The sequence below is a fragment of the Musa acuminata genome, unplaced genomic scaffold, assembly GCF_036884655.1.
Source record: "Musa acuminata AAA Group cultivar baxijiao unplaced genomic scaffold, Cavendish_Baxijiao_AAA HiC_scaffold_776, whole genome shotgun sequence".
Lineage (NCBI taxonomy): Eukaryota > Viridiplantae > Streptophyta > Magnoliopsida > Zingiberales > Musaceae > Musa > Musa acuminata.
In genome coordinates, this window is record NW_027021005.1 from 7,872 (window position 1) to 22,500 (window position 14,629).

At 31.3% G+C, this 14,629-nt stretch overlaps 1 protein-coding gene, 2 non-coding genes and 1 pseudogene across 4 annotated transcripts in view; 3 read left to right on the forward strand and 1 right to left on the reverse strand.

Annotated features, from left to right (window-relative positions):
* Positions 1 to 356: 356 nt before the first annotated feature.
* Positions 357 to 7,524, forward strand: LOC135663971 (ATP synthase subunit a, chloroplastic). The gene has a single exon (XM_065176900.1). The coding sequence runs from the start codon at positions 541 to 543 to the stop codon at positions 1,282 to 1,284; it is 744 nt and encodes a 247-aa protein (XP_065032972.1). The 5' UTR covers positions 357 to 540; the 3' UTR covers positions 1,285 to 7,524.
* TRNAR-UCU (transfer RNA arginine (anticodon UCU)) lies at positions 6,484 to 6,555 on the reverse strand. Its single transcript has one exon. It is a non-coding gene; the product is annotated as a tRNA-Arg (tRNA).
* Positions 7,525 to 8,683: 1,159 nt separating the features above from the next.
* Positions 8,684 to 8,771, forward strand: TRNAS-GCU (transfer RNA serine (anticodon GCU)). The gene has a single exon. It is a non-coding gene; the product is annotated as a tRNA-Ser (tRNA).
* Positions 8,772 to 11,863: 3,092 nt separating this feature from the next.
* LOC135663970 (maturase K-like) overlaps positions 11,864 to 14,629 on the forward strand; it is a 3,401-nt pseudogene continuing 635 nt past the window's right edge. Inside the window, exon 1 of the transcript XR_010508587.1 lies at positions 11,864 to 14,629. This exon is cut by the window's right edge and continues 635 nt beyond it. The product of XR_010508587.1 is annotated as a maturase K-like (transcript).

The following is a 14,629-nucleotide window of genomic DNA, read 5'->3' on the forward strand; positions in this document are numbered from 1 at the left end:
ATCTCGGCGGTATCAAATATATGACGGGATTGCCTGATATTGTGATCATCGTTGATCAGCAAGAAGAATATATGGCTCTTCGAGAATGTGTAATTTTAGGGATTCCGACGATTTGTTTAATCGATACAAATTGTGACCCCGATCTCGCAGATATTTCGATCCCAGCCAATGATGACGCTATAGCTTCAATCCGATTGGTTCTTAACAAATTAGTATCCGCAATTTGTGAGGGCCGTTGTAGCTATATAAGAAATCGTTGATTATGATTAAGAATAATTAGTTAATTATTTGGGGATTTTATAGATTTATTGGATCGGTTACTATTCTTGAATTAAAAAAAAGAAAAAACAAAATGGAAAAGTGGGCATATTGATAATATGTTATGATGTTATGTGATTTCTTGGTATCCTATGTAATTTCTTGATATCCTAAATATACGATTGATGAATACAATTAGTGATTCAAGTTGGTGAGTTGAGAAAGAGATGGTTGAATCAAAATAATTTATTTTTTGAAGTTCAATTTTTGTTAGAGGACCATATGAATGTTATACCATGTTCCATTAAAACACTCAAGGGGTTATACGATATATCGGGTGTAGAAGTAGGCCAACATTTCTATTGGCAAATAGGAGGTTTACAAGTCCATGCCCAAGTACTTATCACTTCTTGGGTAGTAATTGCTATCTTATTAGGTTCGGTGATCCTAGCTGTTCGGAATCCACAAACCATTCCGACCGGCGGTCAGAATTTCTTCGAATATGTCCTTGAATTTATTCGAGACTTGAGCAAAACCCAGATTGGAGAAGAATATGGTCCTTGGGTTCCCTTTATTGGAACTATGTTCCTATTTATTTTTGTTTCTAACTGGTCAGGTGCTCTTTTACCTTGGAAAATTATACAGTTACCTCATGGGGAGTTAGCTGCGCCCACGAATGATATAAATACTACTGTTGCTTTAGCTTTACTCACGTCAGTCGCATATTTTTATGCGGGTCTTAGCAAAAAAGGATTGGGTTATTTTGGGAAATACATTCAACCAACTCCAATACTTTTACCAATTAACATCCTAGAAGATTTCACAAAACCCTTATCTCTTAGTTTTCGACTTTTCGGGAATATATTGGCTGATGAATTAGTAGTTGTCGTTCTTGTTTCTTTAGTCCCTTCAGTAGTTCCTATACCTGTCATGTTTCTTGGATTATTTACAAGTGGTATTCAAGCTCTTATTTTTGCAACGTTAGCTGCGGCTTATATAGGTGAATCCATGGAGGGTCATCATTGACTAGCTTTCAAAATAGTCTTTTTATTATTATTTTTTATTATTATTATTAAGTAAGTTTATCCCAATTCATGCGTGGTTCAAGATAATCCAATTGGTTGGGGAACATAATAACGTATTACTATATGACTTAGAGTTTTAGGAGAAAAGATGGACGGTATTACAGAATTGTAAAAAAAAAAGAAGGGTTGGGGAGGTTATACTAGATGTATGTAATGTCTATAAGCTCGGACCCCGTCTATGTTTCTAGGAATGATTCTAGAATCCGATTTAATCTAAAAAAAATGCGGGTGGTTTACGTTATGGAAGAAACAAATATATATGTCATATTAGAATGACATTAGATATTCATTAGTTATATAAGGCTATCCCTATCATCCTATATAACATCACTATATTACATAATTACATGCTATTACTTAATTACATGCTATTACTTAATTACATACTATTACTATTTTTATAATCATAACTTCTACTCTGTAATCATAATATAATCCTATACATAATATAAAATATAATCCTATACATAATATAATCCTATAATGATAATATAATATAATAATAATATTAATATAATAATAATATAATAAATATAATAATAAATAATAATAAATAAATAAATAAATATAAGTAAATAAATATAAGTAATAAAATAAGTATTAGTTAACATTAATAATTAGTTTAATAGTTAATATTAATATAAGTATTAATATTCATATGTAAAATATCTAAGTATCAATTAAGTATTAGTTAATATAATCATTTATAATTATATTATCGATAATTATTAGTATTAATTATTACTATATATTGATATTGGTACTACTACATACTTTTATATTACTACATATTGATATATTGATATTGATTTGTATTGGTATTAATTTGATTGATATTGATTGCAGCTCACACTGCATTTAGTCACACTCCATTTAGACGGATTTCAATATCAGTCCTTCTATTTTGTCTGTGATTGTGGATTGAATGAACAAAGAGATGAACTCAAGAATGGTGTAGTAAAGAACGAAGAATTAAATGAAAGAGTGGTTCGAAACAAAGAAATACAATAGTTAGAACTGTATGCATATGGATTTACAAAAACTCCATTATGGGTAAAAACGAGATAGTTGTGACGATTCAGTTCAGTAATTTAGTAATATTATCATTTCAATTCGGAGTTTTTAGTTACTTCGGACCGCTGGATCTTAATGATAAAATGAGTAATAATTCATTGGTTGATTGTATCATTAACCATTTCTTTTTTTTTGTGCGAGGAACTTACCATGAATCCACTGATTTCTGCCGCTTCCGTTATTGCTGCTGGATTGGCCGTGGGGCTTGCTTCTATTGGACCTGGAGTTGGTCAAGGTACTGCTGCAGGCCAAGCTGTAGAAGGTATTGCGAGACAACCAGAAGCAGAGGGTAAAATACGAGGTACTTTATTGCTTAGTCTAGCTTTTATGGAAGCTTTAACAATTTACGGACTGGTCGTGGCGTTAGCGCTTTTATTTGCGAATCCTTTTGTTTAATCCTAGAAATAAATAGAAAAAAGTACCTTACATACTTTTTTCTTATTTTATTAACTTTAACTTGGAATTGCCCTTTGCTTCTTCGAATTATATTTACACTTTACTTATAAATTACTTATTTGTTGAGACAATACGCCAGGAAGGGCTGATTTGAGGATGAGGAATTACCAGATTCGCTTGCTTTCTTCCTTTCTGTCCTTAGCTTAGTACAATAGAAAACTTTTTTACTTTCATTGTTCGAAGCGTTTCAACAAACGAAATAGTTATCAATTGATATGAGATCTAAGACCTAAGTAAAGTATCTTATTGGAAACTTCTTGAAAACTTAAAAAATAATAAATTTCAAACAAATGATTTAATCTATTGCCATTAAATAAAGTGGAAATGAAATTAATAAAAAGAAATCGATCAAAAAAAGGCGAGTGAAGTGATACAAAAAGAACTCTGTTCTTTGTTAGTCCTATCCATAAGAGAGGGGAGCATATGAAAAATGTAATCGATTCTTTCGTTTCCTTGGGTCACTGGCCATCCGCCGGGAGTTTCGGGTTTAATACCGATATTTTAGCAACAAATCCAATAAATCTAAGTGTAGTGCTTGGTGTATTGATTTATTTTGGAAAGGGAGTGTGTGCGAGTTGTGTATTTCAAGAATAGGTTGGATCCATCCAGCTGCACTTTATTTATGGTATTTATAGGAGAAATAGGAAAAAGGTGCACGATCTCGACGAATTACTTCTGAATAAATTAAGAAATCATATGTAAGAACCATAGCATTTCGTGACTTATTGGTAAATCCACTTTGATTCTCTATCAACCAATAATGTGAGACCATTAACATGGTTAAAGCTAAATTGTTTAAAGTCCAGGTAAAACATGGTACTCTTTCTACCACTTCTACCACTACGTTAGTAACGAAATGGTTAAAAAAAAAATAGTTGGTAATTTATTTGATTTGATATAGAACACTCATATCGATAAAAGAATTTGAACCATTTACTAGAAAAATGAGCACTTTGCTTTTTTTATCTAATGCCGAAATGACGACCTATGTATAAAAAAAGAGGAATTTTTGGACTTGAAGAAACAAATAAAAAATATAATAATTATTATTTTCATTTTTTTAAAATGAAAAATGAAATAGAATTCTAAAAATGAAAATGATAAATAAAATACAAAACAAATATAAATAAAATACAAATAAAGAAACAACTTTGCTGACAATTCTAGATTTTTGTCTGGTCTAGTCGGAAGAGTCCTCCTGATATTCTGGTCTTGTATCAGTTTTGACATCTTTGAATACAAACAGAAAAGAGAGGGTAGGCTCATTACATTAAAAAAGATATGGGAATACCCACACCATAAATAAAACATTAAAAAAGATATGGGAATACCCACACCATAAATAAAATAAATAATTGAGCGTGAGAGCCAAATGAATCGAAAGATTCATGTTTGGTTCGGGAAGAGATCATGGAAGTTTTGAAATTAATGATAAGATAATCTACTTTCATTAAATGATTTATTAGATAATCGAAAACAGAGGATTTTGAATACTATTCGAAATTCGGAAGAATTACGTAAAGGGGCCATTGAGCAGCTCGAAAGAGCCCGGGCTCGCTTACGTAAAGTGGAAATGGAAGCAGATGAGTATCGAATGAATGGATACTCTGAAATAGAACGAGAAAAACAAAATTTGATTAATGCCACTAGTAATAGTTTGGAACAATTAGAAAATTACAAAAATGAAACCCTTCAGTTTGAACAACAAAGAGCGATTAATCAGGTCCGACAACGAGTTTTCCAACAAGCCTTACAAGGAGCTCTAGGAACTCTGAATAGTTGCTTGAATAGCGAGTTACATTTCCGTACGATCCGTGCTAATATTGGCATTCTCGGGGCCATGCAAGAAATAACTGATTAGCCCTTCTTTTTTTAGTTATAGTTTAGGCATTATTTTTATCTTTTCCTTCCTAAAAAGAATAAAGAAACACTAATGGTAACCCTTCGAGCCGACGAAATTAGTAATATTATTCGTGAGCGTATTGAACAATATAGTAGAGAAATAAAGATTGTGAATACCGGTACCGTACTTCAAGTAGGCGACGGAATTGCTCGTGTTCATAGGTCTTGATGAAGTAATGGCAGGTGAATTAGTAGAGTTTCAAGAGGGTACAATAGGCATTGCTCTGAATTTGGAATCAAATAATGTTGGCGTTGTATTAATGGGTGATGGTTTGATGATACAAGAGGGAAGTTCCGTAAAAGCAACAGGACGAATTGCTCAGATACCTGTGAGTGAGGGTTATTTGGGTCGTGTTATAAATGCTCTGGCTAAACCTATTGATGGGAGAGGTGAAATTTCAGCTTCTGAATCTCGGTTAATTGAATCTCCTGCCCCAGGTATTATTTCTAGACGTTCTGTATATGAGCCTCTTCAAACGGGGCTTATTGCCATTGATTCGATGATCCCTATAGGACGCGGTCAGCGAGAATTAATTATTGGGGACAGACAGACCGGCAAAACAGCCGTAGCCACAGATACGATTCTCAATCAAAAAGGTCAAAATGTAATATGTGTTTATGTAGCTATTGGTCAAAAAGCATCTTCTGTGGCTCAGGTAGTGACTACTTTCCGGGAAAAGGGGGCGATGGAATATACTATTGTGGTAGCCGAAACGGCGGATTCACCTGCTACATTACAATACCTCGCTCCTTATACGGGAGCGGCTCTGGCTGAGTTTTTTATGTATCGTGGACAACATACTTTAATAATTTATGATGATCTCTCCAAACAGGCACAAGCTTATCGCCAAATGTCTCTTCTATTAAGAAGACCTCCCGGTCGTGAAGCTTATCCAGGAGATGTTTTTTATTTGCATTCACGACTTTTGGAAAGAGCCGCTAAATCAAATTCTAGTTTAGGTGAAGGAAGTATGACCGCTTTACCGATAGTTGAGACTCAATCTGGAGACGTTTCAGCTTATATTCCTACTAATGTAATTTCCATTACAGATGGACAAATATTCTTATCTGCCGATCTATTCAATGCTGGAATCCGACCTGCTATTAATGTGGGTATTTCCGTTTCCAGAGTAGGATCCGCAGCTCAAATTAAAGCCATGAAACAAGTAGCCGGCAAATCAAAATTGGAACTAGCGCAATTCACAGAGTTAGAAGCCTTTGCACAATTCGCTTCTGATCTCGATAAAGCTACTCAGAATCAATTGGCAAGAGGTCAACGATTACGCGAGTTGCTTAAACAATCCCAATCAGACCCTCTCGCAGTGGAAGAACAGATAGCTACTATTTATACCGGAGCGAATGGATATCTTGATCCGCTAGAAATTGGACAGGTAAAGAAATTTCTCAGTCAGTTACGTAGCTACTTAAAAAACAATAAACCTAAATTTCAAGAAATTATATCTTCTACCAAGACATTCACCGAGGAAGTAGAATTTCTTTTGAAGGAAGCTATTCAAGAACAGATCGAACTGTTTTTACTTCAGGAACAAACATAAATTTCTTACTTTTATTCTATTCTTGGTATATTCTATTCTTAGTACAAGAGTAATCATTGAGAAATAGTTCTGATTCGAATGATTCAAAAAGGGTTTCTTAGTATAGCCATTTTTAAAAAGTATAGCCATTTTAAAAATAGATGGAAATAAATTGCGTCCAATAGGATTTGAACCTATACCAAAGGTTTAGAAGACCTCTGTCCTATCCATTAGACAATGGACGCTTTTCATTCCTATTTTATTTTTTTGTATTCTTACTTTCTTTTGTTCGGATAAAAAATCAAATTACACGGAAAATATTTTAGGGAATAAAAAAGAATGCATATCTAAATTGATGGTGCATGTATGTATAATACATAATAAGATGTATAATACATAACATAATAAGATGTATAATACATAATAAGAAATATGGAGCGGGTAGCGGGAATCGAACCCGCATCGTTAGCTTGGAAGGCTAGGGGTTATAGTCGACGTTGCTTGATCACTTTTAACGTCTCTAATTCAAAACCGAACGTGAAATTTTGATTTCATTCGGCTCCTTTATGGAAGATTGATGTATTCCTAGAGAAAATTAGATCCATAACATCTATGTCAGCCTTTCTGTCTGAATGTATCCCAAACTACTCGCTTACTAGATGATCCCTCTAGAGGAGAGGGATTATACCAAATCCGTCTAGTCTAGTTACTTCGTTCCCTATTTCCACTCGCAGGATCCCGAGGAAAAGAATTTGGTTTCCACCGAGCTGAAACAATATGCTGATGGTTCTAGTAAACCAAAACCACCCTTTTCTAGCTTGTTTGGCTTCAATTTCCCTTTTACAACACCAAAATTTAAGATCTAGTTACGATTGGAAATAAACTTTTGTATCTTCATCCATAGATCCTTTATTCATACTCATTCGATTGGAAGAATTGATCCAATTCAAAAAAAATTATGTTTCACGACTCCATATACATAATCCAATTTTCTTATTCAATTTCGAAAATAGAATTTCTAATTGGACTTTGGATACAAATCGTGAGAATGTATGTTCTTCCTCAAATATGCTATTGAGAGGTAAAGGATTAAACCCTTTTAAGAAATAAAGTTTTTGATCGGAGTATGCAAAAAACCGAGAGACCCCTTAACTTTTTAAGTTGTTAATAGAACGAATCACACTTTTACCACTAAACTATACCCGCTACATATACATTATTGTATATGAATGGACTATTTGTCGAACAAGGGAGTGAGACGCAATCAAGATAGCATTAAAATTATAACGTTGACACATATTTAGTCCCGCCAGCCAGGGACTTAAAAGGCGAAGAGCACAAAGCTTTTCTAAATAACATATATAAATTTAAAAAACAGTATAAAGTTATACTTATACTTTTCCTTTGCTGGATTGCTGGCATTCTCAGTCTGTCTGAAGGGGTCATTGAAGCTGGACAAAAAAAGAGGTACTGGCCCGGCCAGTACTTAACTAGGACCAGGCCGGGAGAATAAACCTTTCGTACAAAATTAAAGAAGTAAGGTTTTCTTTCTATTGGAGATACCTGTTTCGAATCTTATCTAAATGGAATTCTTGATCAAATTCGTTCTTGACTTACTCTTAACTTACTTAAATGAAACTTAAATTAAATTACGTAAATGTAAATTAACTTAAATATAAATATAATTATATAATTACTTATATAATTACATTACTTAAATTATTAAAATTAACTTAACTTAATATAAATATAATTATATAATTATAATTATATAATTACTTAATTATATAATTACTTATAATATAATATTATTATAATATAATATTATTAATTACTTAATTATATAATTACTTATAATATACAATTACTTATAAAATTACTTATAATATAATATTATAATATTTAATATTATAATATTTAAGAAATTTTTTATTACATAAAAAAAACCTTTAATTTGTTTTTTCTTTACTTTAATTGAAAATAAAATTTCAATTCCTTTAACCTTTAAATTTAGATTAGAATTTATTAATAATTTTAATTTTTAATTATTCACTTTTTATTTTTTTTTTATTTCATCTGTAATGAAATCTATTCTATAATTAGAAATTTTAATAGAATGTTTCATATTTCTAATGATAATGTTATAATTATAATGTTTAATATCTTTCTTAAATTATAATGTTTAATATCTTTCTTAATAAAAAATATTATATTAATGTCTTTCTTAAACTTAATAATTAATATCTTAAAAATTAAAAATTTTTTCTTTTTTATTATTTTCTTTTCTTTTTTTATTTAATTTCAATTTAAATTGAAATAGTTAATTTCAATTTCATTTGAAATTTTATTGAAATTTCAATTTTATTTAAATTGGGAGAGATGGCTGAGTGGACTAAAGCGGCGGATTGCTAATCCGTTGTACGAGTTATTCGTACCGAGGGTTCGAATCCCTCTCTCTCCGCCCGCTCTGATTACTTGATACTTTCGATTTCGAAGGAATTTCGATTCCTTTATTTTTTTATAGGTAAAGTGAATATATGGAATAGATAAAATAATAAGAAAAAATTAGAAAAACAAAGAAAACTCAATTTTTTTTTATTCCTCACGTCCAGGATTACGTCCCGGATCATTAGATAAGAATCCGAAGATGAAGAGAGAAACAAAGAATATCACTACTGTGTAAACAAAGAGTTTGAGAGTAAGCATTACACAATCTCCAAGATAAGATCATTTGAAAAAGGGAATAGATTACCTATTTTTTCTTTTTACCACATATACTATTTTGTTTGATTTGACATCATACCCCCCAAAATGGAGTTTTTTGATTTGAAAAGAAAAAGAAAGTCACTTTTACGAATTTCTTTGTAATAAGATTTTTATTCCTTCCTCACAAAAATTTTCTTGTCATATCGACAATTAGGTATTGTAGGGGACCTAGACCTAATAAACTCCTTACTCACTGAAAGGTCAGAACGAGTAAATAAACTGATCAAAATTCATCTCCGCGGTTACTCAATATACAAGAATTTCCATTTTTTAATCGAGGGTTTATAATTCTAATGTAAGACTTAGCCGATCTTATCCATTTTTATAATTTTTTTTGTCGAATAAATCATGAATGGATTTGGCAAAGTATTAAGGATTTTATCGAAAACTTACAGCAGCTTGCCAAACAAAGGCTAAGAGAAAAAAGAGAACAGGTATGACAGGCATCACATCTACGATTGGATTGAAAACGGCATAAGCTTCAGGCAATTTGGCAAAGAAAAAACTATTCGAATAAAGGACAGAATTAAGACAGATACAGATTAAGCTAAAGATATTAAACATAACAAACATTTCGTTCTTGTAGATTAGATAATTTTATTTTGATTGAGTTATTTTTATAAGGGAAAAATGAAAAAGGCAAGTCAAAAAATCCTTCTTTTTTTTTGAACTCTCCCAAATCAAAAATCCTTCCTTCCATTCTCAAATGAGAATACAAGGAATTCTACTTTCATACATTATCTTAATTGAATTCTATGTAATGATCAATTAACTTTTTTGATTCTATATCTAATCTACATGTGTTGAATCCTAGCAACAAACAAAATACCCCATATGTTTTTATTATGTATTATGTATTTTTTTGGGGGGGGGGTATTGACGAATAACTAATTCTAATAATAGTCTTGACTAGTGCCAAACAGGAAAAATGGGGCGTGGCCAAGCGGTAAGGCAGCGGGTTTTGGTCCCGTTATTCGGAGGTTCGAATCCTTCCGTCCCAGATCGTTTCCATCAGAAACAAAAGATGGGATCACATTGTATCCCACATAAAACGGAAAAATCTTAAAGAGAACAACCTTTTCTTTTGTTCTGAATTCTTAGAATGTCTTTTGTTCTGAATTCTTAGAATGAATTCTTAGAATGGATTCTTAGAATCCATTTGATTTATCACAAGCATAATAAAGTGTCAAATACAGGTGGAAGTTTTTTTGAATAAAAAAAAGAGAAATTTGGGGTCTATCATTCACATTCATAATATGCTCGTACTATTGTTATATTCATTATGTCCCATATTCATGAAATATGAATTCTAAATATGAATTATAATTCTCACATGATGCATTCCGAATTGAAGCGTGAAACAAAAGCATCTCTATTCCCTTCCACACAAAGCCTAAAGTCAAAAATAGGGTATCCCAATTTCACATTCTATGTGAAGACTAAAGAGTAGGGAGTTTGTCGTACTAATTTCATCACTGGTTTTAAAACTTCTAAAGCTGTGCTGTGGCGTGGGAAAAAATAGGATAAAAATTGTCTGAATTCCATTTCTTTCTATCTTATATCTTAGATGCCTCAAATGAAAATAATTGTAAATCAATGTAACGTAGCGATTGGGGGGAAATTTTGATATTCCATATATTTTAACTTGATTTTATGGAATTGATGGAAAAATTGTTGAACCTGAAGTAAAACAAAATCTATATAAACTAAAATAAACAAGGCCTACGCTATGCCTATATGTATGATATATATTGTGTATTGTTATTATATTGTTGTATTTCAATAACAATGTTGTTGTATTTCAATAACAATGTTGTTGTATTTCAATAACAATGGCCTTTCACTTAAGTGAAAAGAATTTGTGGAAGGGGATCTTTGATTTTAAAAATATCCATGATTACCCCCAGTAACAATATTCAGATTCTTTCTTTCAGATGAAAGAAAGAATAAGGATCTTAATGTTGCCGTACATGAGACCTTTTCTATTTCATACTCATGAAAATAGATAAACTAGATTATCAATTTACTTCTTTGGTTAAAAGAAAACCAATTGATAATTCAATTGAACATGGTAAAATTTATGTCTCCTTAGGGAATGAAATATCTGCTAAAAATTTTTAGCTACTCATTGTGATTGCGTCGACTTGGTGATTGAATTAGAGATCCAGTTTAGTCATGACTAGAAAACATAGTTCCAGTCATGATGTTGAAGTCGGAGATTTTTAAAACATTTTTTTATGAACTCTTGGTTGGTACTCGAAGAAATATGATAAATCAATAGTATCTAGAAACTTACGACCTTTTTGTTTTTTGGTCATTGGAACAGTTTATTTGACTAATAATTTATTTTTTTCCGGGATTGGAAATATATTAAATTAAAGGATTTGAGGTTTATAGTTTTTTTGTTCTAGAAAAATAGATTCTGCATTTCATGATTGATCGTCCCGAACAATCTGTTGGAGATGTAAAGTAAATAAGTCTTAAGCAAACATCTTTCTTAGAAATACGTTTCATTCATATGATAGAATATCGAGTTAAAGAAATTGGATCCTTGCTGAGCTTTCTCCGGATAAATACAATACTTATCTATCCATAGAATACTTATCTATCCATAGGTATAAAGTATAGACTATTATATAGTTCCCGTTGTTCCCATCGAGCCAATGACTATTCATGATTACATATTAAATCAATTCCATTGCGGTTTGAAATTAAATTGAATTCTAAATTAGAGGAATGTTATGGTAAAACTTCGTTTGAAACGATGTGGTAGAAAGCAACGTGCGACTTGAAGGACATGATCCGCTGTGGATTTTTACATCCACCATTTTCTATACAAATGAAGATGCTCTTGGCTCGACATAGTTTGTTCTGTTCCATTAGGAATCTAATTTTTCTTAGGTTGATAGTACATGATGGAGCTCGAGCGGAAAGGATTGATTCATTTATCAAGGGGAAGAATCTAGGGTTAGTGCCAATCAATCAATAAGTTAGACCAGCTTTGTAAGTATATCCTTAAAATATAAAATAATCGGAATTGATAAAACTATTTCGATCAAAAAAAAGTGTATCACAGAGGAATCAATTCTTCGTATTCTATTTCTATGGGTATTCTATTTCTATAGAAAGAAATAAAAAAAACAAAAGGTATGTTGCTGCCCTTTTGAAAGGAGTAAGGATCACCGAAGTAATGTCTAAACCCAATGATTTTACAAAGCAAAGATAAAGGATTCCGAAACAAGGAAACACTATTTTCAATTGTCTCAAAAATTGGATCAGAATTAGGAATAAAAATAGATTCGAGATGAGACAAACAAAAGAGGTTAGAGACGGCTCAAGAAATGTCTAAGGATTTCCCTTCGAATTCTGTCAGAATTACCCAACTTGAGTTATGAGTACGAATGAAATTTATTTTTTTTTTTTTTTTTAGGAAGAACAAAATAATAATAATGAATTAGACTATGATTTGAGTCATTATTTTGTGTTTACTATTTGATATTATATACAGAAAGATATACCGAAATAAAAATAATTTTTTCTCGAGCTCGAGCCGTATGAGGAGAAAAACCTCCTATACGTTTCTGGGGGGGGATTGTTTATGTACATCTATCCCAATGAGCCATCTATCGAATCGTTGCAATTGATGTTCGATCCCGAAGAGAAGGAAGAGATTTTCGAAAAGTGGGTTTTTATGATCCGATAAAGAATCAAACTTATTTAAACGTTCCCGCTATTCTATATTTCCTTGAAAAGGGCGCTCAACCTACAGGAACTGTTTATGATATTTTAAGTAAGGCAGAATTTTTTAAAGAAAAAACCTCGAGTTAATTAAAAGAAAAAACAACAAAATTAATAAAAAAGGGGGGAGATGATTAATATAAAATCTATCTTTGTATAATTTTTTACTTACAATTTTTTACCTAAAATTTTCCCTTTTCTTGCTCTATTCATACTTAAATTTACTTTTTTCTTGTTATAGGAATCCACCAACAAACAAGGGATTAATCTTGCTTATTGTACCTCTATTGATTGAGTAAACCCGAGATTTTTTCTTTATCTTTTCCTTATTTTTTTCCATCAAAATTTCTTATTTATGTTGTGCCAACCCAATACAAATCCTTATTTTATTTACTTTATTTGTTATTTGTTTTCTCAACATTGCATTCATATTGACAATGGTGTATCGAACAAATATAATTGATCATAGATAAATTAATTGATCATAGATAAATAAATCTCTTTATCCAGACCCCATATTGGGTTTTAACTTCACTTTTACTCAAATAATGGGTTTTGCATTGTTGGGTTTACTGTCATATAAGACGTATTTTGGAATTTAACTTAACAAAAATAAAAAATTGATAAAAAACTGGTAGGTCTGTCACAATTTTAGCATCTCTTTTAGGAATCTGGTGTTTTTAAATATGATCTGTACATTTTCTATTTATTTTGTATAATCGATCATAAAACATAAAATATTTTTTTATTTATTATTAGTTCAATGTTTTGATGGGGTCGTGCAGTGCAATTTAATGGATTTTTCATTTTTATCGTATCTACATATCCTATTTATTTTATTTTATTCGGGTTGCTAACTCAACGGTAGAGTACTCGGCTTTTAAGTGCGACTATGATCTTTTACACATTTTGATGAAGCAACAAATTCGTCCAGACTATTGGTAGAGTCTATAAGACCACGACTGATCCTCAAGGGTAATGAATGGAAAAAGTAGCATGTCGTAATAAAAAAAATTTCTTATTTTATTAAATATTTTATTAAAAAATTACAAATTCAAATGAAAGTGGAACTTTTAGTTTATCCTTACTGGATCGCTACAAAAATAAAAAATTTTTGGAAGGGAAGGGGACAAAACAAATTCACATTTACAGTTGGGTCTAGTGAATAAATGGATAGAGCCTATGGTTCCAATTTTGGTAAAACAAAAAGCAACGAGCTTATGTTCTTAATTTGAATTGAACGATTACCCGATCTAATTAGACGTTAAAAATAGATTAGTGCCTTATACGGGAAAGGGTGAGTTCTCCTGTGGGTGGACCATTGATTCTTTTTCCTTTTTTTTTAATAAATCCTAACTATTCTTTATTATGGATTAGAAACGGATGTGTAGAAGAAACAGTATACTGATAAAGAGAATAAATTCCAAAGTCAAAAGAGCGATCGGGTTGCAAAAATAAAGGGTTTGTTATCCTCTTGTAATTATAACGAAGATAAACAACGAAGATAAACCAATTCGATAGAAAAAGAGAATAAAAAGATCTATTGATTGGACTCCCTGTTTCCTTTTCGGGGTATATATTTTTATTACTATTGTATTCTATATACATAATAGAATACAAAATACCCTGTTTTGACCATATTGCACTATGTATCATTTGATAACCCAATAAATGCCTCCTACCCCTGCTTCAAGTGGAAATGTAAATGGAAGAATTACAAGGATATTTAGAAAAAGATAGATCTCGGCAACAATACTTTCTATATCCACTTCTTTTTCAGGAGTATATTTACGTATTTGCTTATGATCAGGGTTT